At 42.3% G+C, this 24,939-nt stretch overlaps 3 protein-coding genes and 1 long non-coding RNA gene across 5 annotated transcripts; 1 reads left to right on the top strand and 3 right to left on the bottom strand.

The window, feature by feature from the left end:
• Positions 1-901: 901 nt before the first annotated feature.
• Positions 902-10,643, bottom strand: zbtb41 (zinc finger and BTB domain containing 41). The gene is made up of 11 exons (XM_085438888.1): positions 10,325-10,643; positions 8,571-9,812; positions 7,370-7,577; positions 6,119-6,188; positions 4,397-4,544; positions 3,933-4,062; positions 3,705-3,800; positions 3,429-3,535; positions 3,188-3,293; positions 2,953-3,041; positions 902-2,326 (listed from the first exon to the last, which is right to left on the bottom strand). The coding sequence occupies exons 2-11, from the start codon at positions 9,778-9,780 to the stop codon at positions 1,695-1,697; spliced, it is 2,796 nt and encodes a 931-aa protein (XP_085295014.1). The 5' UTR covers positions 9,781-9,812; positions 10,325-10,643; the 3' UTR covers positions 902-1,694.
• Positions 10,644-10,666: 23 nt separating this feature from the next.
• Positions 10,667-19,490, top strand: LOC146688066 (protein crumbs homolog 1-like). The gene is made up of 8 exons (XM_085440414.1): positions 10,667-10,670; positions 12,129-13,100; positions 14,244-14,794; positions 14,925-15,090; positions 16,763-17,672; positions 17,757-17,798; positions 17,909-18,031; positions 18,150-19,490. The coding sequence occupies exons 1-8, from the start codon at positions 10,667-10,669 to the stop codon at positions 18,400-18,402; spliced, it is 3,021 nt and encodes a 1,006-aa protein (XP_085296540.1). The 3' UTR covers positions 18,403-19,490.
• A 524-nt stretch (positions 19,491-20,014) lies between these two features.
• Positions 20,015-23,251, bottom strand: LOC146688065 (sentrin-specific protease 5-like). 2 transcript variants are annotated; one of them, XM_085439679.1, is made up of 10 exons: positions 22,809-23,251; positions 22,500-22,706; positions 22,321-22,426; positions 22,098-22,245; positions 21,938-21,985; positions 20,904-20,981; positions 20,578-20,715; positions 20,419-20,502; positions 20,281-20,331; positions 20,015-20,197 (listed from the first exon to the last, which is right to left on the bottom strand). In XM_085439679.1, the coding sequence occupies exons 1-10, from the start codon at positions 23,173-23,175 to the stop codon at positions 20,081-20,083; spliced, it is 1,344 nt and encodes a 447-aa protein (XP_085295805.1). In that variant the 5' UTR covers positions 23,176-23,251; the 3' UTR covers positions 20,015-20,080. The 2 variants fall into 2 exon arrangements, with proteins under 2 accessions (XP_085295805.1, XP_085295804.1); XM_085439678.1 differs by having other exon boundaries at positions 22,500-23,251.
• A 67-nt stretch (positions 23,252-23,318) lies between these two features.
• On the bottom strand, positions 23,319-24,259 carry LOC146688064 (uncharacterized). Its single transcript, XR_014916481.1, has 3 exons — positions 24,012-24,259; positions 23,834-23,922; positions 23,319-23,434 (listed from the first exon to the last, which is right to left on the bottom strand). It is a non-coding gene; the product is annotated as an uncharacterized LOC146688064 (long non-coding RNA).
• Between the last annotated feature and the right edge of the window lie 680 nt (positions 24,260-24,939).

Here is a 24,939-nt window from a genome sequence, read left to right as displayed (position 1 = left end):
GCATCGATTTAAAATCAATCAGTTCTCGTTATAGGAAGTTATAGGAAACAGTAAAGAAATGAGAAGAAGTAATCCTTCTTCTTCTTTTCTTTACTGTTTAAAAACACAATTATTTCCCAAATATCAAAACAAGTGTATTATTAAGATTATTGCACATTTCATTACACTCATATGCAGTGAATCTTTTTCAACATTCACCTACGGTAATGTTATAAAAACCACGCTGTTGCCTTCCTGTTAACACACACCTGAATGCTCTAGACCTGCAAAAAGCCAAAACCTCTGCTTTGATAGATGTACTTCACAGAACCACATAGTGCTCTGAAGACTTTTTTTCACATGACTGTACAGCATTGAAAACACAAAAACATTGCATATGTACAGGTTTTAGTGCGGTTTATGCTCCCACCCAGAATAGGTCTTTTTCTGGGAAGGTAAATGGTAAATGGCCTGTATTTGTATAGCGCTTTTTAAATATGCAAGGAAGGCCTTGCATATTTCAACAGGACAACACTAACTGCATCCTGCACCATCTTTACAGCATCACTTTGTAGTGCAGGAGTCTGGGTGCTGAATTTGCCTGCAGTTTAACTGAAGGGAAATATTTGAGACAAAACCAAAGACAAAGACGCAACACAGCTAGAATCTTATATCAGACAAATCTCCCAGAGGTTCCAGCTGCTGGTCTCCTCGGGTTCCCAGATGTTTACGGACATCCGAGGAACTGAAGGAGGTCAGGGGTATATTTGCACCAACCAGGTGATTTCCAAAGAGATATTAACTGAAAACTTATCTTTAAAAAGACTTGTCTGTTGGTGAGTCTTCATCTGTAAAAGAAACGCAGTGTATGCCTAATTATTGCCCTCAAATAAAGAGTCATTATATGTTATTCATTGTACACTTGTTTTACTTTATTTAACAAGCTTGAAATTTGTTCATGAAACATCTCAACTTAAAACCAGATGTGTAACTAAAGCTAAACAACAAAGGTTATTCACACCTACAGCTGTTCAAGCTCACAAGTGGCTGAAAGCTCTCCCTTTCACCTACATTACTCTAAATCATAAAACTACATCAAGTTTTTAAAAAGAAATCATTGTGCTTGTTTTTGACAAATTGCACACATGTATACTGCAGTCACAGTTTAGAATTCCTCTAACCACCAGCGATTATTATTTTTATTAGAAGTTTATTGTGTATTTGGTGAACCAGCATTAATTATTAGAAGTTAGAACCGGCAAATTGTTTGTACTAAAAATAATTACATGATTTGTCTATCAAAAATCTCATCATTCATTTTAAAATGAATCCGTTAAAAATGACAGTGACCGTGCTAACAAAAACTCTGATATGAAACGGTAAACACTTCAGTAACAGCAAAAAATCCTGCCTAGACTTGGATTTGCTAAAGTAATGTTTAAAAATGTTTCATTATTACCAGAATGTCTTTTTTTAAGTTTAAATTAAATTTACAGGTTTTTATCTTAAACATGTCACACAAATCCATCAAAATCTGGTTGGATTTATTTTTTTTGTCCTAAGTTTAGATGGCACGTGAGTCTGACTGCGAGTCACCGCCATGTTAAAATACAAACACACTGCAGAGGTGACTACGTCTTTGGTTCTCCCTACATGATTTCTGTGCCAAGTTTGTTGCGCTTTGCCTTTAAGCTCCAGTTTTTTGCCAAGGAGCGTCAGTGGGCATGATCAGAGGTGGCCAAGTTCTGCACAGAGGAAGATGAATCGAGTCCAAGCAGCGTTCCCAGGTAGGACTGCTCTCGGTGGTCCAGCATCTGATCCGACCTCACGGGGTGGACGATGTTGCCCGGTTGAGGTGTGAGGGTGTACTTCTCTAAGAAGGCCATGTCCGTAGCCTGGTAGCCAGAGTTTTGCTGCTGTCCTTGAGTCTGCAAGCTAATGACTGTGTGAGTCTGTGAGGAGTGAGGTGGAGGCCTGTGAATGGTCAAGTCGCCCTGCGCTCCTCCAGCCATCTGGATGGGAACTAAAGTGACGGGAACGCACACGTTTGTAGGAGCGGGGCTGGTTTGGTGGCTCGACTTGGGCTCGGCATGGTACGTCTTTGAGCTTTCCTCAAAAGTAACCGACACTATTTTTTCTTCACCGATCGAGCTGAGGGGCTGCTCGGCAAAGCGCGTGCTGTGCACGTGGTCGACGTGGTACTTGAGCTTGTCTTTTCTTTTAAAAGTGGCGCTGCAGTGGGGACAGTTAAAGGGACGGACGTCTGAGTGAATCACCATGTGCTTCGTCAAAGTCTTCTTGATCCGAAATGTCTGATGGCACTCGGGACATCTGTGCGGTTTCTCACCTGTTACACATAACACAGAAAGACAGACATTCACGTCTACGGCACCTTTAATTTAATAATAATCATCTTCTGTCCTGATGGACCCTACATCAGAACACTGACTGTCAGGCTTTCAAGACCCCCCGACTGTTTGTAGAGGCGTCTTTTGTTATCACTTCTCCAAACCCAAAAAGTCTTTATTTCATGGTTCTTCTAAATGTTGTCTACTCGACACAGCTCATACAAATGAAACTGTTAAACAACAAATGCACAGCTGTCAGCAGCAGTTAGTGGTCTTGTTATAGTTTCTGCATCCAGGAGTCTGCTCAGATCTGTTTGTGTCAAAGTGACTTAAGTTTTATCATGAGACGGTGAGCGCGGAGCTTACAGACACATCCACGGGGCTTAAAGTGAGATTCAAAGAAGTATGACAAGAATGACTACTCATCCAGATATCTGTGTCTGCATCCAAAACAGAATATAATCTCCAGTTGAAGCTGCTCATGTTTAAAGGATTCAGTTTATAAAAAAAAAAAGAATAAAACAAGCCTAAAAACACTCATTAAAGATCCACTTCTTTTCTGTTCTCATACAGGAAGTATTTTCATGCAAATGTAGACTTTCCACTAACTCATTTGCTTCCTTACCTGAGTGAGTCCTAAAGTGCATTTCTAGACTTGACTTTCCTTTAAATTCTTTCTTGCAGACCTCACACTGATGCACAGCAGTTTTATACCTGAGAGGAAAAAAATCTGTCATTAACACACAAAGGGAACGTTTACCAAACCTCCAGGCTACTCTGGAAAGGAGATGCAGAGAGAAGCAAGTGACAACAACAACACAACTACACTAGAGAACCAGCCCGTGGTTTGTATAACATACTTCTGCCAGACTTTCTCTCCCAGATGAACACTTCTGTAGTGGACTGTCAGGTGATCATGGCGTCTGAAGCACTTGCCACACTCCTCACACTGGTGTGCTTTCTCACCTGTAATAGAAATGGGCACAGTTAAAATACTGTTTTAAGTGTTTTACGCTGTACCATGTGACTCTGTGCGGAGAAAAAGCCACAAAAGTAACAAGTAAAACTAGAGAATAGCACTGCCGTCCCTTCCATGCTCACCAGAGTGTATTTTCTGATGTTTGGTCAGGTGATCGTGGCGTATGAAGGTTTTCCCACAAACATCACACTCATATCGCTTGTCATCATGGTGGACTCTGAGGTGAAGCCTGTCCAAGGAACAGTTTTCTCATTAAAGACAAGTCTACTATGAAGTTATGTTCATAAGGTCATAAGATACCTTTATTAGTCCCACAAGTGGGAAATTTCATAGTAGAAAGTTTGAAACTTTTGTGATCACCAACACCAAACGGCGTCTCCAAATCTCACAGGACCCACCTGTAGGAGCTGCCGTGACGGAAACTTTGGCCACAAATACTACAGAGGTGAGGTTTCTCTCCACTGTGGATCCTCAAATGCTCCTTTAGGGTTGTCCTGTGATGTGGAAACTCAAATATGATCATCTATGACTATTTTTTTAAATAAATAATCATTGCCGTATAACATAGTGCACTCCCACATAAAAACGGGCCATGTGGGAAATGTAACAGGCACAGACAGGTGTACCTTTCTCTTACTGATTTCCCACAAACCAAGCAGGTCCACTTTCTTTTGCCTCCATGTGTGCACTCGATGTGCCTCTTCCTGTTGCCGGTGTCATTAAACTGACGACCACAGATCTCACAGGGGAAAGGACCTGAAAATGAGGCAGGACGAAATCGAGTAGATCAATTGCTACTTCAATATGGGTTACAAAAGTACACCCTGGCACATTCAGATAACCATTCACTCTCACATGAACAAATACAGTCAATTTAGAATCACTAACTTAACCTAAACTAACCCGTCTGCATGTCTTTGGACTATGAGACGAAGTTGAAGCACCTGGAGAAAAACGTTAAAGGTTTGGATTTAATATAGTCTGAAAACATGAAAAACAAAAACTTTATCTCCTGAATATTCTCTATTTAAATACTTATCTGAGATTCAAAAATACGTTTAAATATATAAGTGAAACAAATAGTTCTCACCTAAGTGGAACTTCTCTTGGTGTTTCAGCCTGGCAAACCTGGATTTAAAGTATTCATCACAGAAGGAGCATTTAAAAGGCCGGTCTTGGCTGTGCAGGATCATGTGCTCCTCCAGATGAGGTTTGCGAGTGAAGGTCTTGAAACAGATCTGATACAGAGAGTTCAAAGGTTACAGGTAGGATTAATTCATCATTACAGCCCATATAAAAGTCATGGGTGTAAACACTGGTTATTTCACAGATATACTAATATAAAGAGTTTCTTTAAATATTGACACAGGAAAACATTGATCAATGAGCTTAATCCATTATTATAACTTTACCACAAGACCACAAACTATCCAGTTTAGCCTACAGCTGCCATCCTGTATAAACTCTGAGCAATAAATTATTATCATTTAGTCTCTTATAAAAGACATTTCACAATAAGTTGTGTAACATGTAAATTTCCATTTTAACAAATGTTACTTGCTGAACAGTCCTTGTCTTTGAAAATAATCTGTCACCTCCCTCTCCTCTCCTTCTTACATCTTTCTCCATTTCTCAGATTAAAACGATCACACACTAACTTTTTTCTCTTCAAACACAACAACTGTTGGAGCAGCAAACAACAGAGACTGTGTGGCAAACGGCACAGACACTTTGTGTTTGGTGACACCTGTTGAGCTGTCTGAAAAGCTGCATTTGAAATGACATGCCACATAAAAAAATGTATGAATTAAAAAACAAATCATCTTTGTTGATCCTCACTCCTCCTCCGTAGGCCTAGCAGAAGGCTTGAAAATAAGTACTGTAACTTTATTGACATTTGCATGCATGAATGCATGACAGAGACGAGAAAGGAAAACGTGTTCAAAGAGTTTGCAAGTGGGACCACAGTGGTTGTGCGTTCTGGTCTGATCAGTATCTTACCACATCAGCTGCAGACTGCAGAATGAAAAATTAACTCATTTGATAAAGGGAGGGAGAACCTTCAGTTTTCAGGCCCCTCTTCTGTGGAACCAGCTTCCAGTTTGGATTCGGGAGACAGACACGATCTCTACTTTTAAGATTAGGCTTAAAACTTTCCTTTCTGCTAAAGCATATAGTTAGGGCTGGACCAGGTGACCCTGAATCCTCCCTTAGTTATTCTGCAATAGGTGTAGGCTGCCGGGGATTCCCATGATGCAGCTGCTTCTTCAGCCACCTTTCTCACTTACTATGCGTTAACAGACCTCTCTCCACTGAATCATACTTGTTATTAACCTCTGTCTCTCTTCCACAGCATGTCTTTATCTTGTCTTCCTTCTCTCACCCCAACCAGTCGCAGCAGATGGCCCCGCCCCTCTCTGAGCCTGGTTCTGCCGGAGGTTTCTTCCTGTTAAAAGGGAGTTTTTCCTTCCCGCTGTCGCCAAAGTGCTTTCTCATAGGGGGTCATATGATTGTTGGGTTTTTCTCTGTATGTGTTATTGTAGGTTCTTGCACCTTGAGGCGACTGTTGTTGTGATTTGGTGCTGTATCAAATAAATTGAATTGAACTAATATTATTGTTGATTCCACAGACTATCAGTTAAAAAGATAAAGTTCTTAAAAAGTATTTAATTTGATAATAACTGATTGTTTGATTGACTGAGTCTTGGAAATATATTATAAAAAATGGATGTGGGCTCATCAGGAGAAATACATTTGCTAACATCACTGTCAATAACATAAATATTTCTTCAAAACTGAAACCAGTCCTCACAGCACATTTCCAGCTTTCACTCTTCCTCTTCCTTTTGGTAAGAAACTCTTGGATGTGGTCTGGATGAAACCTGACAGGAAAGAGAAGATACTTCATTACACAGCGCAACAGCACAGCAGCAGCTCAGCTGATGTTGGTGTTGTGTGATGTTTGTGCTGCACAAATGACTTAACTATAATATCCGACCTGCACTGGCTCCCTATTAAATTTCGTATTGATTTTAAAATCTTATTGCTCACTTTTAAAATCATAAGTAACACCGCGCCCAGCTATCTTACGGATCTCCTCAGCTTTTATATCCCTGGGAGAGCGCTTAGATCAGCAGGCCAAATGCTCCTGGTGCGACCTAGATCTCGGCTCAAGACCAGAGGTGACCGCGCATTCGCCACTGTCGCACTCTACCTCTGGAATAACCTCCCCCTAGCTATTCGGGCGTCTGATTCAATTCAATCTTTTAAATCTCGATTAAAAACTTATTTGTTTAGTCTTGCTTTCCCCGCCTCCTAGAGCCCACATTTTTAGTGTACTGGAACTTATCTTTATCACTTTGTTAATGTTTATAATGTTTTAACCTTCAGCATTGTGTGCAGACTTCACTGGTGCCTACTATGCCTGGTGTATTATTGGTTAGTTATGTCACCCGCCTGTTAGTATATTTTATTTGTATTTTCATATTTGTATTTATTATTGCTCTTAACTCATTCTGTGAAGCACTTTGGCATACCTGTGGTTTTTTAAATGTGCTATATAAATCAAATTGTATTGTATTGTATAATATCTTAACTAGAATTTAAGTAGAGCCAGAGTTTTACAAATATGAGCGCTATAGTGCTGGTGACACTGCTTCAATCATTTTAATTGTATATTAAATCCAATAACACGGAAACTGAACATGTAAAATGATAGACTGCCAATCTCAGACTCTTCACCACGAGGCTGATCTTTCTGGATTTATTTTTAACTATTAGTGTATATGAATTATCATTCACTGCACTGCACACACCATATACACTGTATGTACATGGATGCAGTGTTATAGCTTCTCTTTTTTGTACAAAGCAAAGCCTAAATACCTCCCACACATGTATGCTGATATCTTGAGCTGGTGATGATTTGCAACCAGAGCGACAGGGAGTGGTCCAAACATACTATACTTGCACATTTACATCCATTTTCTTACCCTGGCATCAATCATCCCATGAACATTATGTGAATTTATTACAATACCAAAGTAAAATGGCCATCTCTCACCTCCTGACGTGCTTGGCCAGGGTTTTCTTGCTGGCATGGAGTTTGTTGCAGAAGGGACATTTGTGCTCCTTTTTCTGGAACGGGACGTCGCTGGCGTGCTTCTTCTTGTGTACAGTCAGGTTAGACTTGGTGGAGTAACGCTGCAGACAGATGTCACACTGGAAAGGTTTCTCGCCTGTGTGCACTCGAGTGTGGCTCTCATATTTCCCTGGAAATATGATTTATACTGTATTAGGAACACATCTGGGTCATAAGATAAACACACACTACAGACGTACCTCTACAAGAAAAAAACCCTTTACACTTACAATACAAACACAGCAATGCCTTTTAGAGGCACTCTCTAAAGACACTTTAGAGGCCACAAAAAAATCTATTTATAAACAATGGCCATGTAAGTTTGGATTTTTTTTCCTTTAATAATAAGCACCTTCATTTAGAAACTCTTTTATTTACTTGTGTTATCTTTGTCTAATATTTACATTTGTTTAATGATCTGAAACATTTAAGTGTGACAAACATACCAAAAAACAGGAAATCAGTAAGGGGTTAAATCAGTTGAATATTCTTCCACACTAGTTGTGTTATCACAAATCCTGCTTTCCTTGGTTAAACAGAATCTAATATTAAACACTTGCTGAACATTACAAACTTACTGTATTATAAATATTATGAAACAGAAGGAACCATGGCCAGGAGATGAGACTCGTATGAAAATGTAGACAAAAAAGAAGACCCTTCGTATGACATAACTTGTTTTACTGTCTAACAGGTTAGCCGTGTTAATGGTGTATGTATGATATATATATATATATATATATATATATATATATATATATATATATATATATATATATATATATATATATATATTTATTTTACCCATGAAATTATGGGGGGTGAAATGCTGCAATAAAATTTAAAAAGTGCAAACTACAACTCATCTCTATTAACGTTTGGGGTTACAAAGCGCTGATAAATAAACAAAAAGTTTTACAAAATCAATTTTGACTGATCTTCTATGGAATGACCCTCAAATCTTAGGCTGTGGTAATTCATGATGAGCATTTATAGCTATTATATGTGTGTGCCGACCAAACACTGAATGACATTACAAAAAATAATTATCACTGGTCTTATCTGTTAACCCTGTAAGATAAGAATAACACTAATAATCTAGATCTTATTCCGTGGTTCCCACCTGCACGGTCAAACGTCTTGTCACATTTGGGGCACTTGAGGATCTTCTTGCTGGAGTTCTGTATGATGACTGGAGCCAGACCTTCAGGATACACTGGACTCTGGTTAGAGCTTCCTGCTGCTGCTCCAACATGCATCTCCACCCTGTCAGCAGCCTGCTGCTCTGTCCTCTGTAGATCTGAATTCTGCAGATCTGCACGGCTCTCTGCCTCATCAGCTGTCTCAGCAATAATAGCGGCATTTGCGTCTCCTCTCTCTTCCTCCTCCTCTTCCATATCCATTACATCGTCACCCTGAACTGGTTTAGATGCCTTATTCACATCCAGCTTGGCTGTCACATTCACTTCCCCTTTTCCTTCCAGTCTGTTTTTGTTGTGCTGCCTTGATGATGCAGTGCTTTGTTTTTCCTTGGGAGCACTGCTACTGTACTCACCATCATTTCTTTTATACTTAGTAGGTGTTCTCCTCCTACGAGCTGATCTCCGTGTGGTAGCACTTCCCTGACCTGTCGTCTTTTCTTCCTCATTTGAGGCCTCCTGATGTACATCAGTGTGTACACTCTCAGCCAATTGACCCTGATTGGAGTTATCATGACCGAACAGGTTTCCTTGAACGTCAGCTGGACTGTTGATCTCTGTATCAGCTCCTGGCGAGTTGTTGGAGGTAGTTTCCACTTTATGAGAAGCTATTGTCTCAACCTGGGTTTGTATTACACTTACAGGTTGTACTTCACCGTCTTTACATAACAGCTTTAATATATCCATCATGTCCAGGAATCGGGCCGCTTCAGTTAGAGCTGGGAGTGCTGTCTCTGCAACAACACACTCAGCGGTGTACAAGAAGCTGAGCAGGTGCTGGAAAACAGAGTCCTCCACGTGCTCCAGAGTCACATGAGTTTTAGCAGAAGGATTCTTGGACAGCTCAGCATGGAAATAGCTGCTCCCATGGGCCAAAACCACCTTGTGAGCACTGTAGGTCTTCCCACCTACAGACACAAACACATCGCAGAACTTCTGCCGGCTCCGGTCCTCATTCAAGAAATTGAGGAGGTTGTTACTGTGCTGTGACATGATCAGATGTCTCATTTGTGGGGCTGACTCCTGTAACGTTTCAGAGTTTGTTGGGATGTTGGATGGAGGTACACCGTCACCACTGGCACTGGCCTGCCTGCCACGTCTGGGACGGAGCATAGTGCTAGGCTTTTTCGTCATTAATATGTCTGCAGGTCTACAAGGAATCCCTCCTGGAGAGAAGAGGAATGTCATCAGAGCTGGGACTGAACATGTATAGCTGCTGACTACTTGGTTTTTTATTCAGATTTCACAGGAGCACGTTAGTCAAGAGGTTCCACAAATGGTTTGGTATGTAAGTGCAACACAGTGCAGCAAAGCTGACTGTAAAAGGAGACTGTAGTCATACATATGCATAACCACACATAAAAAGATGCTAAGAGATTTCTCGTGCTAATGCGAAACACAAAACTGCTATTCGTTATAAACAATGCATTCAACACAATAAAGGCCTCAGTGGCCTTAAATGTGAAATTAAGCTAACTTAACTCTGCTGCTAATCTAAATTGTTAACTGCCAGGACAGGGGTATTTACATATTCGCTCCCCACCTCAAGGACCCCTAACATTGTGTTATCGGAGTGACGGGCGGGCCCCCCTCCGAGGAGAGTGTTGACAAACGACCTCTGATGTTACCCTGCAAACTATCATTTCATACGCACTCGTATTTTAACCAAACGTCTTACCTAAGAGTTGCGGGACACGTTTACAAGGGACCGCGTACCCCCAGCTTGAATAAGAAATGTGAGAAATAAACGAAGGAATAATAATTTCCTGGATATTTGTAACGCCCCACCAGACACCGAAACAAGCCGTTTGCTCATTGGCTGCTTCAGCTTTTGTTCTCTAACGGTCCATTTTTATCCGCGTAAACACAAGCAGCAGAGAAATAAACCTCAACAATTACGACAGTTCATGCCCGTGTTACTTCATTTTCTATATAATACATGAAAAGTCAAAGACGAAATAAACAAAGGCTGGGGTGTTTTTTGTCGATTATCATCGTGAGCTCATAACACGACGGCATCATGGGTAATGTAGTCCAACAGCTAATGGCATATTGGCTTTCTTTTTTTTCTACTTTCCAACTACATTTATCTGACAGCTAACATTTAAGATTTTTTTTTAAACCGTTGACAACATATAAATGCAGTATTTTGTTTTTAAAAATGTAAAAATTCCCAGCCAATTGCAACAAAAATATAATATAAAGTAATATTGGAGGAATCGTGGTGAGATGGTCGGCACTGTTGACCCACAGCAAGAAGGCCCCTGGATGTGAATCCACGATTAGGCTGTGGCCCCTCCAGGTGGAAGAATTTACAGAGTCACCCACCTCCTGCAGGGCAATTTGGTTGTACTGTATATTTAAATTTGAAGTACATTGTTAGCACTGTACTTCTGAATTCACTAAAGTGAATGCATGGCAATAAGGAGTATTTTGGTAATATTTTCAGTGAATGAGTTTAAGGGTTCAAAACCCTCATCATAGGGTGGAGTCCTAGGTTTATCAGCCTGAGCCAGACCAATGGTAAAATAAGCAACACAAACAGAGCATCAAGCCCATTAGTTGTACCAGAGACCAAAGTGAAAGCTCTTAGAGTTAAATGAATTGTGGTTACGTCAGAGGCATTTAAATGACAAAGATGCTTCCCAGATTAGAAACACTGGCCTCAGTTTGCCTCATTCAAAGACTGGAGCCTTGATCCAACCCACTGCAGCCAAACTGCACTCAACCTGCAGTGCATATGTGTGTGCACGTGCACACATCCATTTGCGTTAGTGTCCATGTTTCAGGACATGTGCATAAAAGTGAATGGAAGGACTGCTTACCTCTACATAAACTTAATTCTCAAACTGAATTTCAGTTGTCCCCAAACTCTGGCACCTCTGGCATCGCCATCCCTTACATAAGAGGACATTAGAGTTCTGTCCAGGGAACATGCTTGAAGTTGTTCAGATTAGCCTCTTGGGTGCACCCCTCCCTTCCCCAACACGTTTAACGTGTAAGACATTGTAAGTGCATTAGCTTAATCCCTCCTATCTGGCGTGCAGCGATCCATGCATTTCAGTGAACGCACACAAACAGTGGTCCTCAGGCAGTGAAGATGGAGGTGCACATGCAAGTATTTTCACCTGTGTTTGATCCAAAATAACAAACCTGCCAAATATTGAACAGTTTGTAGGATTGTAAGGGACAATGTTGAGATTCAGCGTGTATTTGTGCATGCTGTGGTTGCTTTTTGCAGGTAAATATAACTTGTGTGTTGTTGTCACAGGTCAATATTAGAGTCATTAGTATGTTTTTCTGCTCTCGTTCTCACCTCGTCATTGGCATATTTGAAGTGAAGTGAAGTGTACTGAAGTTTGTACAGCTGATTTTTTTTTGTATGTTTAAAATTAATTCATTTGTGTAGACGCCTTACGTGCCTCTCTGTTTACACAAATATATGTATAAAAAGTTATAATGAACTATAATCTGTTCTCTAGACACCGTCTCCAGCGAGGACATCAGTGGATGTGAACAGCAGCCATGCCAAAACGGTGGTGTATGTGAGAGCCACAATGGAGGATTCAGATGCCTTTGCGCCTCTCAGAGCCAAAACGGGCAGCTGTATGGTGGACAGAATTGCACAGTTGCACTTACAGGCTGTAATGAGAACCAGTGTGAGAATGGAGGAGTGTGTTCTCCCTTATTTGTGAACGATCACCACAGTTACACATGCATCTGCCCTGCTGGCTTCACGAGCCCTAAATGCCAGACTCCTACTGTTTTCTCATTTGAGTCCAGAGGCTATGTGTACATACAGACGCCGCTCCTAGACCAAGAAGCTCCTCTTAACGTCACCTTCAGCTTCAGGACGGAACAACTGGTTGGCACCCTCTTACAACGCAGGGTGGACGATCTGCTCTTCAGCATCGAGCTGATGCACGGGCATCTCTGCCTCCTCAGCCTGAGAGGCCAAGGCTCCAGCACATTGGTTCAAGAGCTTCCAGGATATTTGTCTGACAGCAAGTGGCACACAGTGGAAGCATCTCTGGGTGGCGTGGTCAGTCTCATCAGGCTGCTATGCACTGAAGGAAGCTGCACCAGAGAGTCCAATGCTGAAGTCCAGCTGCTTGAACAGGCCTCCTCTCTCCCTGAGCCCGAAGCAGTTCGTCACAGCCTCTTCATTGGAGCAATCAGTGGGAACTGGACACTGGGCAGGGCAGTGGAGGAAGCAGACTACCCTCCTGCTTTTCTGGGCTGCTTCAGAGATGTGTTTGTAGACTCACGGCTGTTATTGCCGGTTATAGCGCCAGAAGGTTCACACATCCAGGCGAACATCACTGTGGGGTGCAGCGACAAAGACAAGTGTGACGACAGCCCGTGTCAGAACCGAGGCCGCTGTGTTAGCCAAGGCTGGAGGGGTTACCTTTGTGAGTGCCACAGGCCATATGAGGGAAACAACTGTGCAGAGGGTAAGACTTACATATACATTAACATCATTGCAAGCTGTGTAAATTTTTTAATTAGATTCTCAAATAAACTCAAATTGCTTGTTAGTTCCCAGTTTTTCTTCCTATTTGCTCCGCCATCCACAAAAACCTTGTCTGTCCCCGCCTACTGTTCAGGGCTTCTCCTGTGTTTGTTTCCTTACCTGCAACATCAAATACTGCATAAAGTCATGGCATTAAAAAGCTCTGCATCCAGTGTTTTGTTGACCTGTCTCTCCATCCCAGCCTCCTCCCTACATAGTCTTTTTATTTCTTTAGGTACAGAACCTCAAAAAACAAATTTTCTTTCCCACAATGAAACACAGCAATGGAGGTCCTCTTTAACAAATGGCTGTTTCAGTCTGAGGTTATAACTTTTAAAAAATATGTAGGTTTTGTGAGCAAAAGCCTTTTTTGGCCTTGTGCAACTTTTGGTTTAATAGATGTGGTGCGATTTCCATTGAACCACACCCATTAGCGCTAACCTGATCTCTGTTAGGTAACATTTCTGAATCCTGAATAACATTTAATTTAGCTGATGACAAATTATTGGAGATACCCTTTAAATATAGGTGCACTGGTTCAAGTTCAAGCTCAGCCTGAGTCATCTTGCTGCTCAAGTGTCAGTGGTGAGCTGTGAAGAGAAGCACCCTGCAGGATAAAATTAGTCGGCAGACGTTAAAGGAGCTTACGGAGCTGGTAGAAATAGCAGACTGTCAAGTCAAACAGCCATGCTTTTAGAACATACACCTGCATCGAGGATTAAAAAAACGTGGTGTTCAGTAATTGACCGGGAATGCCTTCAGTTTGCCAGATCAGGGAGTCTTATGGACTTGTGTCTTCTTTGGTTGCCAAACTGAGGAGCTTCTTCATTGTAAAAACCTTTTACTGAAACAATAACTCGTTTAGTTCCCATAACACTGACGACTGTACAATAATCATGGCATTCTTTTGCTTAAAAATGAGATTAGAGACTATTTGGTGTTAGATAAGACGATACATCTTTTTATCACTTACATAAAGACTGGAGATGCTGCACATTTTTGATTTTACTGGGATTGTACATGTAAGACTTTACTGCTCCTGTTAAGTAAATTATGAATTTCTCTCTTTCTCGTGCTTATACAGAGTACATCACAGCCAGGTTTGGAAACAAAGACCTCGAGAGCTATGCTGTGTTCTCATTGGATGATGACCCAGGTGATACTGTGATCATATCCATGTTCATCCGCACCAGACAGTCCAGTGGTCTGCTCCTTATCATGACTAACACCACAAGCCAGTACCTCCGCCTGTGGTTGGAAGCGGGTATGATCAAAGTTCAGGTCAACAACTTTGAGACCCTGGTCGGTCGGGCTGTGATCAATGACGGCCATTTCCACCTGGTGACTCTGAAACTGGAAGGAGTGGTAGCCACCTTGTTCCAGTCAGCCCAAAGCCAGGGCTTTATACCCATCAGGCTCATCCAGGTCCATCCTGGGGATATGGTTTATGTCGGGGGGCTACCAGACTCAAGGGCATCGGCTTCTTTTGGCGGGTACTTCAAGGGATGCATCCAGGATCTGAGGATTAACAACAAAAGACTGCAGTTCTATCCAATATCAACTCCGGTAGAATCGTACAACCTGGAACAACTCATCAGCGTTGCAGAAGGATGCAGCAGCGACAACGCCTGTGCTGTGAGTTATGGCAGTGCTGCCATATCGATAACGCTGTTGTGCATGAGCTGCTACCCCTTGCGACCCTGGTGTCTGCACTAACACTGAAAGAGTGCTTTATAATTAATTGATACTGTCTTCTCTGCATTAGGTGAACCCCTGTCTTAACGGGGGAGTGTGTTACTCCATGTGGGATGATTTCATTTGCAACTGCCCCCCCAACACTGCAGGGCGGCGCTGTGAGGAGGTGAAATGGTGCGAGCTGTCTCCCTGCCCAGCTGCTGCAATGTGTCAGCCCCTCTCTCAGGGTTTTGAATGTAAGTAACCTGATAACAGGTTCCAGTCATGCATAATGCATGTCCTGAAAGTACATCATCAGGGAGGAATAAAGACTCTTTAAGAATTCATTTCCCATTCATGGCACATGCAAGCATTTGGAAGAATTTACAAGTAATGTGCAAGCGAACTGACATCCACTGAAGACATCATCAGCACTGCACGTCCCTTTAGGGGACTCAATGGTGCACACACAGTTTTAATTACAGCACTGTTGATTACAGCAGGGAACACAGTAGAGGCAGGGATCCTGCATGGGATTCCTCTAAGGCGTGGTAATCCCTGGTCAGATTAACTCTGCTGCCACATGGCTGTGGTAGTTTATGATGACATGTCTTCCTGGAGCAGTCACATGTTCACAGAGGGGAGGGGGAAAACAGTAGCTTTTTAAACAGTTTTTGAGCTAATTTGCTGTTTAAATAAAAACAAACGGTAAGGACAGTGGGGTTATTTCACACTGGATGTTATTGGAATTATGTTTTCGTTGAAGTTATTAAGGCTCAGTCAGAATAAAGTGGAATCATCTCCTTCTGTACGCCAGTACAAATCAGTTTCCGCTGAGGCAGAGTTGGTATGTTTGTATTTGCTATGCTGCCAGGCTACTGTCAAGTGTGGTTGAACTTACAGAGTCCTGAAAAAAGACATTAGCTTAATTAAACTCTAACCTTGTGACTACACTAGGAACTTCCCGCTCACAGGGTGCACTTTGTAAAAGCAGACCAGACTGTTTTTTTATTAAACATGAGCAGTATGCAGTTCTTAAAGAAACTGGTTTAACGCTTTATAATACAGCGTGCAACTCAGCATGTAATTCCCCTGTAATTTAATGGAATGTCAGTGGTTTTTTTATTTGATATTACAATGTAATTATAATAACCTACACATTCATAAAGGTAGGAATACTAGAATAATGCTTTTAGAGGACGCAAATAAATAATTGTTGTAAATAAATTGAATAAGTCTGTAAGTAATTTTTAGTAATTAGTAAGTAACTTTACATAGTGCCACAATTCTGGGTATTTTACAGGAAAGGGGATAAGTCATACTCTAAGTAATTGCTGCTCTAAGTGCAACATAATTTCTTGGTAATTTGACAGTAAAACCAATAACATGTCCCAATCTTACATTGTAAGTAGACTGTGGTTTTAAGGGTATTTTATGGAGTGGATTAGCCTTGACTAACCTCAAGGTACTTTACGGGGTTTGAGACACTCCTTTTGAGAGATGTGAACAGTGATTTTGAAAGAAAGAAAATTAAATTCACATAGGCCTGCAAATTTAGATGGCATTTATTTTTTGTTTTAGCATTTGTAAGGGAGAAAAGTTCTTCTCACATCTATATTGGATAACTGAAAAGGAAAAAGGACAATCGAGTAATACAAAATCTACTGTGTACATGTGTTAAAAATAAAGGAAATTGGGAAAAGATTAATTTGCTCTATAATATGGCCCACGCCCCAAAATGTAGAGCATATTTACAATGGGTTGTGTCAAACTTTCAGCCACAGGGAGGACTAAGAGCAATGTGGTATTAGGTTACTCTTCAAGACCTGAAAACATGAGTCTTTAATGTTCAGGGGGGACTGTAGTCTGTATGGGTGTGATGCTTTGAGACTGCAACAAGTAAGCTGCTCCTCCCTGTCTCTGCTACAGGCTTGTCTAATGTGACATTTCGGCTTGGAAGCAGCATTCCACAGTACCGGAGCAATGGAAAGATTAAGCGCAGCCTGACCAGTGTCTCCCTCAGCTTCCGCTCAAGACGGCTTGCTGCCACATTACTGCATGCACACAAGGACTCAAACTACCTGACGGTCTCTCTCCTGAACTCTCATGTGGTCATGGATCTCCAGGTTGGGGGTGACAAGGACAACGTGTCTATTCAAAGCCAGACTCAGTTCAGTGATGGAAAGTGGCACACTGTGAAGCTCAGCTTGGAAACCCAGGCATCGACCTCCAGTTGGATCATGGTCGTGGATGGAGGAAAGGAGGCCATTAGCATGCCCAAAACAGCTGTGGGTGACCTGGAGTTTCTCAGCAAGGAAGCGGACATCTTCCTGGGTGGTCTAAGCCTGAATGCTGGAGTGGATCTGTCTGGCTGTCTGGGTCCTGTCGAGATTGGGGGGCTTCTTCTCCCTTTCCACCCCGATACAGAGCTGAACCTGCCCAGACCTCAGGAGGAGCAGTTTTTGAGGATAAACAGCAATGCTCCCCTGCTGTACGGCTGCTGGGGAGCCAGTGTTTGCACACCTAACCCTTGCAGGAACGAGGGTGTCTGCGAGGACCTGTTTGACCTGCATCAGTGCACGTGTTCCTCCGAGTGGACGGGCCACCTGTGTCAAGACTCGACAGACCCCTGCATCTCCGGGCCCTGTCTCTACGGCAACTGTGTCAGCCTACCTGGAGGGTATAAGTGTGCGTGTGAGCAGGGGTACAGCGGCGAGCAATGTGAGGTAGAAGTCGATATGTGTGAAAAAAGCAATTGCAGCCACGGCGCCACGTGCCTCAAAGGCTTCCAGACGTACTCCTGTCTATGCCCTCAAAATATGACCGGCCAGTACTGCGAGTGAGTTCCTCAAGAGTTGATTTCAATGTCACCAGAGATAGCAATGTCACCAGTTGTGCTGATTTGCAAACTTCTCTATTACAGCGAGAAACTCCCTGAAATCCCATGGTACATCGAGACCAATCCGTAAGTGCTTTTACATCAAATTCAACACACTTCACTTAACCAAGTAAACAACAAATCAACCATTTCTGAATTAAACAGTGTTTACTTTCTCTCTTCTGATGTTTGCCCAGACTTCCTCGGTTGCCCGTGTCTACATGCACGGGTACACGGTGGAACTACAGCTGCTTTAATGGAGGAAGCTGCTCCGAGGCTGATGATGCTTGTTACTGCCTGCCTGGCTTCGCGGGACAATGGTATGACATGCATAATGATAGTTAATTTGCACGCAACTTGTGATTTTAAAAGTCCATTTCAGTGCAGCTACTGCCCCCAGGTGGCCAAAAACAGAACTTTTTTAAATTTTCCTTTCAGGTGTGAGAAGGACGTGGATGAATGTGCCTCTGACCCCTGTATGAACGGAGGTTTCTGTGTCAACTATGTGAACAGTTTTGAGTGCGTGTGCGACATGAATTACTCGGGGATTCACTGCCAAATAGACGTCAGCGACTTCTACTTGTACCTCTTCCTGGGCCTGTGGCAGAACCTCTTCCAGCTCGTGTCCTACCTCGTGATTCGTCTCGACGACGAGCCAGAAATTGAGTGGGGGTTCCAGATCAACGATTAGACCCTCTTTATGATGAATAAAATCAGACCTAGCTCGATGTGAAGGGTTAATCAGTCACAACAGCACATCTACTGGAGGAGATCTGCAACATCTTTGGGCTGTATGAATCAGTTTTATCTCTTCCTGTGGGAACATACACGTCCACAGACATTGCGAGCAAATATATCTACCTACATAGTCTCCGTGGTAAGGGGAAACTGTTCTCCTTTGTGGCCTCTTGTGATTTAGGTTGATAAACCAGGTGTATCTGCATTAATCTACATAATACCTGCAGTATTTAAGTGGTCCGTGTTGCAGATACACAGCTCTTGGTTTCAGTGTGCACTCGTAAACATGAGACTTTTATGAATGTTTGAATTTTTTATGAAGACAATTTTTTTTAAATCTCAGCTTTACAACGAGCTGCTAACGAGGAACAGTGGCTGTTGATATACGTTATGTATTCGTGTAATGTATTGACAGGGTCAGCAATAGAGATGTGTCTGTTGTGAACAGGTTTATTTGGTTATGTTGAACAATACATACTCCATCGTGTTTTTGACAGTGTGTGAATCTGGTTCTAATACTGAAAACTACACTTTAGAGAGCTCTGTGTGTGCCTTAAATATCCACTTTTTGATCTGTGCGACAGCTTTTCTCTCACTGGGGTTTGTAACTGTTCCTCGCATAGTTATAATCAAGTGGATGAAACTGAAATTACAATATATGTATCTAAGACGTATTTACAAATATTTATGTAACGTAATATAAAATAAGTTGTCCTGCATACAGTATCTGATCTTGAAAGGGAACCCATTATGCTTTTCCTTCATTTCTCAAACATAGCATCTACAATTGTGGATGCTCATGTTAAACATGGATAGAGACTGAACTGGTGAGGTCAGCAAATGCAAACGTGAGTTAAACACTCACTTTTATGCATTTTTTTTTCTACTTTTGGCACTGTGTGATGTGATATGCCTAATATGACTATCAGGCACACCTGAGGGGCTGCAAAAGGTCCAATATGTGATTAAAAAAAGGATCATACTGAAATATGAATCATGCAAACCTACTCTGAGTCACAGGAAAAAAACATGTGGATGGAAATGAGCATTAAAGGTCTCTTTTAAGAGAAACAAATATAAATAAATGTGAAATGTTTGGAAAATGACAGTTTTTATTTAAATCCTTTGTATACATATTGCTCATCTGAAACAGGCACATTCAAGAAAACACTACTTCAATTCACTCATCTGGTGATAACAGGTCAAATCTGATGCTAACAATGGTGCCAATAAGATTCACAGAAACATAGTAGCTGCCAAACGGACACAGGACAGGACAGACTCCGTATGGCTCCAGGTAAGTCCACTCGTCTTCTCCTCTCAAAGACATGCTTGATTAAATACTGATCATATGCAGTAGTTACCAAAATGGATGAAAATGTGACCTGACGAGTGAATTATATTTCGCAGCAGGGATCGTATTTTCACATTATATACATAATGTAAGGCCGCTGTGGAGCTGCTACCACAATCACACCCTACACGATGTTGTCTGTGAAGGTTCTCAGTCATCCTTGGACCAGGTCATCGTAGTCCAAGGAGCTTGGAAAGAAAAGCATCTGGACTTCTTTAAGTTGCTTATTATGTTATTTTTATACCAAAACACATCCATCCAACAAGTTAATGACTCATCAGTCCTGTTCATGGAGCTTACAGTCGCAGAGCTCTTTGTAGATCCTCTTTCGTATCTTTGGTATGTCTTTTTGTGAGAAGTGGAGGGGTCTTGTCAGAGCAAGGCATCTAGAATACTGTAAAAGAGCAATATCATGTAGTGAGCAAGCAACAGAAACAAATCTGAAACGATCATGCACGCGAACAAAGTCGCACATACCTCCAGAACAAAAACTCCGCAGTCGTTCTCGTTGGTCTGCTGCGGGACTTTCTGCGAGGAGCAGCAGGGGGAGACAGCACATCGTGTCAGTGAGAGCAAGCGTTCAAACAGGTAACAGTTTAAACCAGGACGACGTACCTCATCGAACGCCACCGTCCAACCGCTTTCAAAAGCAGTTTGCTTCTTTTCTTTTGCTTCGGTCATCAAGTATTTCAGGATGTTCTGTTGAGAGGAAAACGTTTAGATAGAAAAAGTATTTTGTCAAAGTAACTGCGTGTACGTGAAGTGTGTAATTACCCTTCCAACTTTCTGGAGCCCGTTCCCTTGAGAGTCATAAAGGCAGATTTTCTTTTGGACGATGTCTGCAGTCACCAAACACCAGTGAACCTCCAGATGGATAGGCACCAAAAGAAGTCTCTTAGAAAACAAATCCACCTGGACGAGACACACGAGATCACAGCCACCCATCCCACCCACTCTTTAGTTCTTTAGAGACTTTTTTCATACTTTTCATTGCATAGAAATAAAAGTTATGTTAGTTCTTTTTGCTTCTGGGAGAAACATGGCAATAGAAAGCTGCATGACTAACAAGGGTATCACATCATTTCCATGTAAGAGCTCACCTGCTTCGTCCATCGCTTAACACCATCGTATCCTTTGGTCATCAGCTGCCGGTGGAAGAAACTGTTGAGAAAATGGACCTAAAAGCGAAGACAAACAGAAATCATCAGTTTATAACAATTAAAAATACGTAGATTTAAAAGTTCTAGGATCAAACATCGCTTTCAAGTAATAGGATAAATATTGGAACGATATCTACAGTATTGTCTCATATTGGGGTACCAGTACTCCTAGGGGTAGTCCACAGCACTACATGGGCTACTAGCAAGGAACCTGGGGCCTACTGCACCAGCATAAGGTCTAACTGTAGGTCTGTGGATTTCATCTCCATATCTAACAGCACTCAACGCAGCACTGGCTAACAAGCTGAGCCATGTTTGACGCTCAGAGGCTATTCGTCACCAGAGCATCACTGACCGACTGCCTAACCAATCATCCTGGCTGATGCTGCAGAGAGTATCATGTTTGGATGATATCTTCAGACTCAGGTCTGCTACACAAGTTCAGTGAATCTGCTCTCATGTGTGAAAAGCGACGGGTGCCAGTGGTCGACTTGCCCGTTCTGGTGATCTGTGGCACCGAAAGCCAGTCGAGCTGCACGAAGATCATCTGTGAGCTCCAACTAAAGGACATTAGGTTCTCATGTCCTTTAGCCCCACATTAGGTTCCAGCTGCTCTCCTCATAGAGAGCAGCTGGAAGTCATTTTGTGGGGCTCCTGCTCCTCCTTGTACAGAGGAGCAGAAACTGTTCCTGAAACTGGCTTGATTCCCTCTCCAGCTCTCCTCCTCCTCCATGCCTGCCTGCCCGGCAGGGTGACAGCAATACTCTGTCAGCCTTTTACAGCGGAGGGGTAAAAAGCATTTTAAACAGTCTGGAGTAAATAAACTGACCTCGTTAAATAATATAGAAATACATACAGCCTTATAGTCCCTTTATTGAAAAACTCAGGTAGGTGAAATCTTTCCTCGCTTAGCGTTCCGATGCAAGAAAAATTCCAGCATTTTTAGAGCTTCATTTAGAGCTTTGTTTAATTACCTTCTGATGGGAAGAATCCATGATCAGTTCCCCGTACATGTTCATAACCTTCAACAGAAACAACAAATGCGTACACACACCCGTTACATTGATCTTAAACATTCACACTCCAGTGAATCCAGTAAAGCATGCCGTGTTTGGTGTTATAGATGATGCTAACCTGGTCGTTGAGCCAGTTCTGATCTGCCAGCGTCAACAAATCGTCCAGAGTCAACGTGTGTTTCTTGTAGACCACCTGAAAAGACCGGACGGGCTTCTGGAGGATCGCAGCTCGGTATCTGGTAACCTCAGAGAGGACTGTGTTTTTCCTGAACAGACACAAACGGGCAACGCTCAGAAAGCTCCCACTTACTCTTTACCACAACAACAGAATTCTGATTTACCTGTCACTTAAACCAGTGTAAAACTTCCCCTTGAGATGCCTCAAGACGTCGTTCTTACGTAATGGGATTAAGCTTCCATATTTCATGTAGAAGTCATCAAGAAACTCTGGAGAAACACAGAAACTCTTAACAAACGGCCCAGAGAAGAAAGTTGCACCAAATGTTAACGATGCACATACCGTGGATGTCCTTCGTCAGTGCGTTCAGGCTGACATCAGTGTGAGGGGATACTGTTTTTTTACTACTGATGGTCTCATCTGTGACTGTACTTTGGTCCTGGCCTGGAGTACCAGCAGTCTGTGCTGATGGGCTGCCGACCTCGAGTCTTTGTGCAGGAGTTGTTCCTGGTACCCTGCTCTGTGTGACGTCTTCACATGTGTAACTGTCTGCATTTAATGAAGATTGGATACTATGACAGTGTCTTAAAGGCTCTCTAATTTCACCAATGTGTACCAAAGTTTCTCCTGTAATGGTTTCACCATCAGTACCTGCAGCAGCATCTGTGTTCACATCCTGGTTCTGTCTTTTAAGGGGATCCTCTGAACCTCCAGTATCACATCCAAGAGCTGACACAAGGACTGATGTTTTTGCTGTATTCAGCGCGTGGTACGCTTTCCTTTTATTTTTTTGTGTCTTTAAACTGAGGCCAGGGCCCGAGCCAAAGCGTTTTTTAGCTCTAAATATCCCAAAGTGGCACTTCTCTCTCCACTTCCTCCACATCCAAAGCTGTAGTTTACAGTACAAGCGCCTCTTGGCTCGCCTGGACATGTGAGAGACCCCATTGATTAAAGAAATGGATCCCTTCCTCCTCTTCAAGTATTTCGCTTTGCTCCGCTGGCTCTGTGCTCGGTGCATTTGGCAGAGAGTGAAGAACGCTTTCCGGAGAGCCAAGTGTGAGCGAGGCGGCTCAAATGTAGCAGCATTTAGCAACAAACCAACACACGGAGCTACATGGTTTCCGGGCCATGATCCAGCCGCTGTTAGATGAGACAATTTCACCTTGAAGTGGAAAGGTGAAATAACATGAGGTCTGAAGAATTCACAATTTGACACGATCCTCACAGCTTACTTAGGGGTCCCTGTCCTGGCTTTGGTTTCACAGTCTGACCATCTGCTGCGACACAGAACAAAAGTTTGATTACACATGAGCCTCACTTTGATGAAAAAGGATTTCATAAATAGATCTGATCCTACGGTGAACCGATCAGTGGCTGAACGCTGGTAAATTCTTCTCAGGTAGAGAAGAATTTTAGTAGCAGGCTGCTACTAACAATGTGCATATGGACTAATTACTTACTGCTTCTTTTACCAAGGCAAATGATCTGAACAGGTCTTCCATCACAGTTGTTGCTTTTGCACTTGCATCAGCTCTTTATACTGAGAAGGAGGCCTTTTTCAGAAGTTGTCAGAGGTCTGAGAGTTACAGACCTGCCTGCAGGTGCGCGTGTGCAGCACATGTCCCCACATAGAAAGACACACATTTTTATTTTTACAAGCAATATTATTTTGTTACCTCCAGGCTGTCGGAGCGGGTACAGGTCGCTGTTTTGCCCGCCTTGAATTGCTTTCTTCCAGACACGTGTTTCCAATCACAGACCCTTGCTAAAAAAAAAAAAAGAAAAAAAAGCCGGCGATGTTTAAAGACACCCAACAATTGGCTGCAACAAACGAGGAGCTAGCCACACACTCACGTAGCCTCGCAGTTTCCCCCTCGTTTGGCTCAATGAAACCTCGAAGCGGAGAAAGCTCTTCGCGGACACGTCCTGTCTGTGTGTGCGTTCACATAAATCAGAGCGTTTCTTATTCAGAACACGGCGTTTGGAGCTAAAACTCTTTAGCTTACTTAGCATTCAGGTTAGCCGATGCAAGATTGGATCACGCAGACGGACGCAACGTGAGCGACGTCTTGCTGTGATTGGTTGTTAGACTTCGGCTTCATCCAATCCGTTGACCGTTAACAGTCACATGTAGTCACGTGCCCCTCTCATCCTGACCAATCAAAACACGATCTTCTTCTTTAGACGTCCGTTTAGTTACATTAAAGTGTGTCACTGCCCCCTGCAGGCCCTCTCTGTGCGTTCAGGGATTTTATTTTATAGAAATTTTATAGAAACAAGTGTTACAACAAATCTTGATAACCCGGGTAAATATACCGTATCTTCAACTTCAACTTATACATCCCTTTACTTTGCAAAATAAGACCACAATAAGTTCTTCTTTCTAGTTTCCATTACTCTCAACACTCTTACCCCTTATGCTTTTTCATCCATCATCCATTTCTGTTTTGTCTTTAAAGTTGATCTTGCAATATCATTAAAACACCAGTCAAAGAAATCATGTCTCATTAATAAATACAAAGCTACAGAAACATCAGAATAAAAAATGTCTTGTTTGCCTTCCAACCTTCTGCAGTCATTGACTATTAAACAATTCCAGAATCCACAAAACTAAACATGAAAATGATAAGCCAAACAAAAACATTATGGACTTCCCTGCAGTCTCTGCACGTAGCAGAGGCTGCAGGAAGTCTTTTAAAAATGAAGTCCCAGCCACAAGATTTCAATTTTAAAAGTAGTTGGGAAAAATCTAAACTATTTTCAGGAGAAGCCAAACAAACTT

Source organism: Copadichromis virginalis, linkage group LG18 (assembly GCF_057382275.1).
Source record: "Copadichromis virginalis isolate Kocher_CV1m ecotype Utaka linkage group LG18, C_Virginalis_male_GT1.1, whole genome shotgun sequence".
In the NCBI taxonomy this organism is placed as follows: Eukaryota; Metazoa; Chordata; class Actinopteri; order Cichliformes; family Cichlidae; genus Copadichromis; species Copadichromis virginalis.
This window is presented reverse-complemented; position numbering and strand designations above follow the sequence as displayed.

What these genes read in the sequence shown, in the direction of transcription:
- LOC146688065 (XM_085439678.1), bottom strand. Translation starts at nt 23,175, where the DNA reads ATGCACCGAGCACAGAGCCAGCGGAGCAAAGCGAAATACTTGAAGAGG. An exon ending in AGAACTGGCTCAACGACCAG is followed by an intron (nt 21,986 to 22,097) that starts GTTAGCATCATC and finishes TTTCTGTTGAAG; the next exon opens with GTTATGAACATGTACGGGGA. An exon ending in TGGATTCTTCCCATCAGAAG is followed by an intron (nt 20,982 to 21,937) that starts GTAATTAAACAA and finishes CTTCGCTTTTAG; the next exon opens with GTCCATTTTCTCAACAGTTT.
- zbtb41 (XM_085438888.1), bottom strand. Translation starts at nt 9,780, where the DNA reads ATGACGAAAAAGCCTAGCACTATGCTCCGTCCCAGACGTGGCAGGCAG. An exon ending in GTGAAAGCTGGAAATGTGCT is followed by an intron (nt 4,545 to 6,118) that starts GTGAGGACTGGT and finishes TCTCTGTATCAG; the next exon opens with ATCTGTTTCAAGACCTTCAC. An exon ending in GGAGAGAAAGTCTGGCAGAA is followed by an intron (nt 3,042 to 3,187) that starts GTATGTTATACA and finishes TTTTCCTCTCAG; the next exon opens with GTATAAAACTGCTGTGCATC.
- LOC146688066 (XM_085440414.1), top strand. An exon ending in CCTCTCTCAGGGTTTTGAAT is followed by an intron (nt 15,091 to 16,762) that starts GTAAGTAACCTG and finishes TCTCTGCTACAG; the next exon opens with GCTTGTCTAATGTGACATTT. An exon ending in TGGTACATCGAGACCAATCC is followed by an intron (nt 17,799 to 17,908) that starts GTAAGTGCTTTT and finishes ATGTTTGCCCAG; the next exon opens with ACTTCCTCGGTTGCCCGTGT.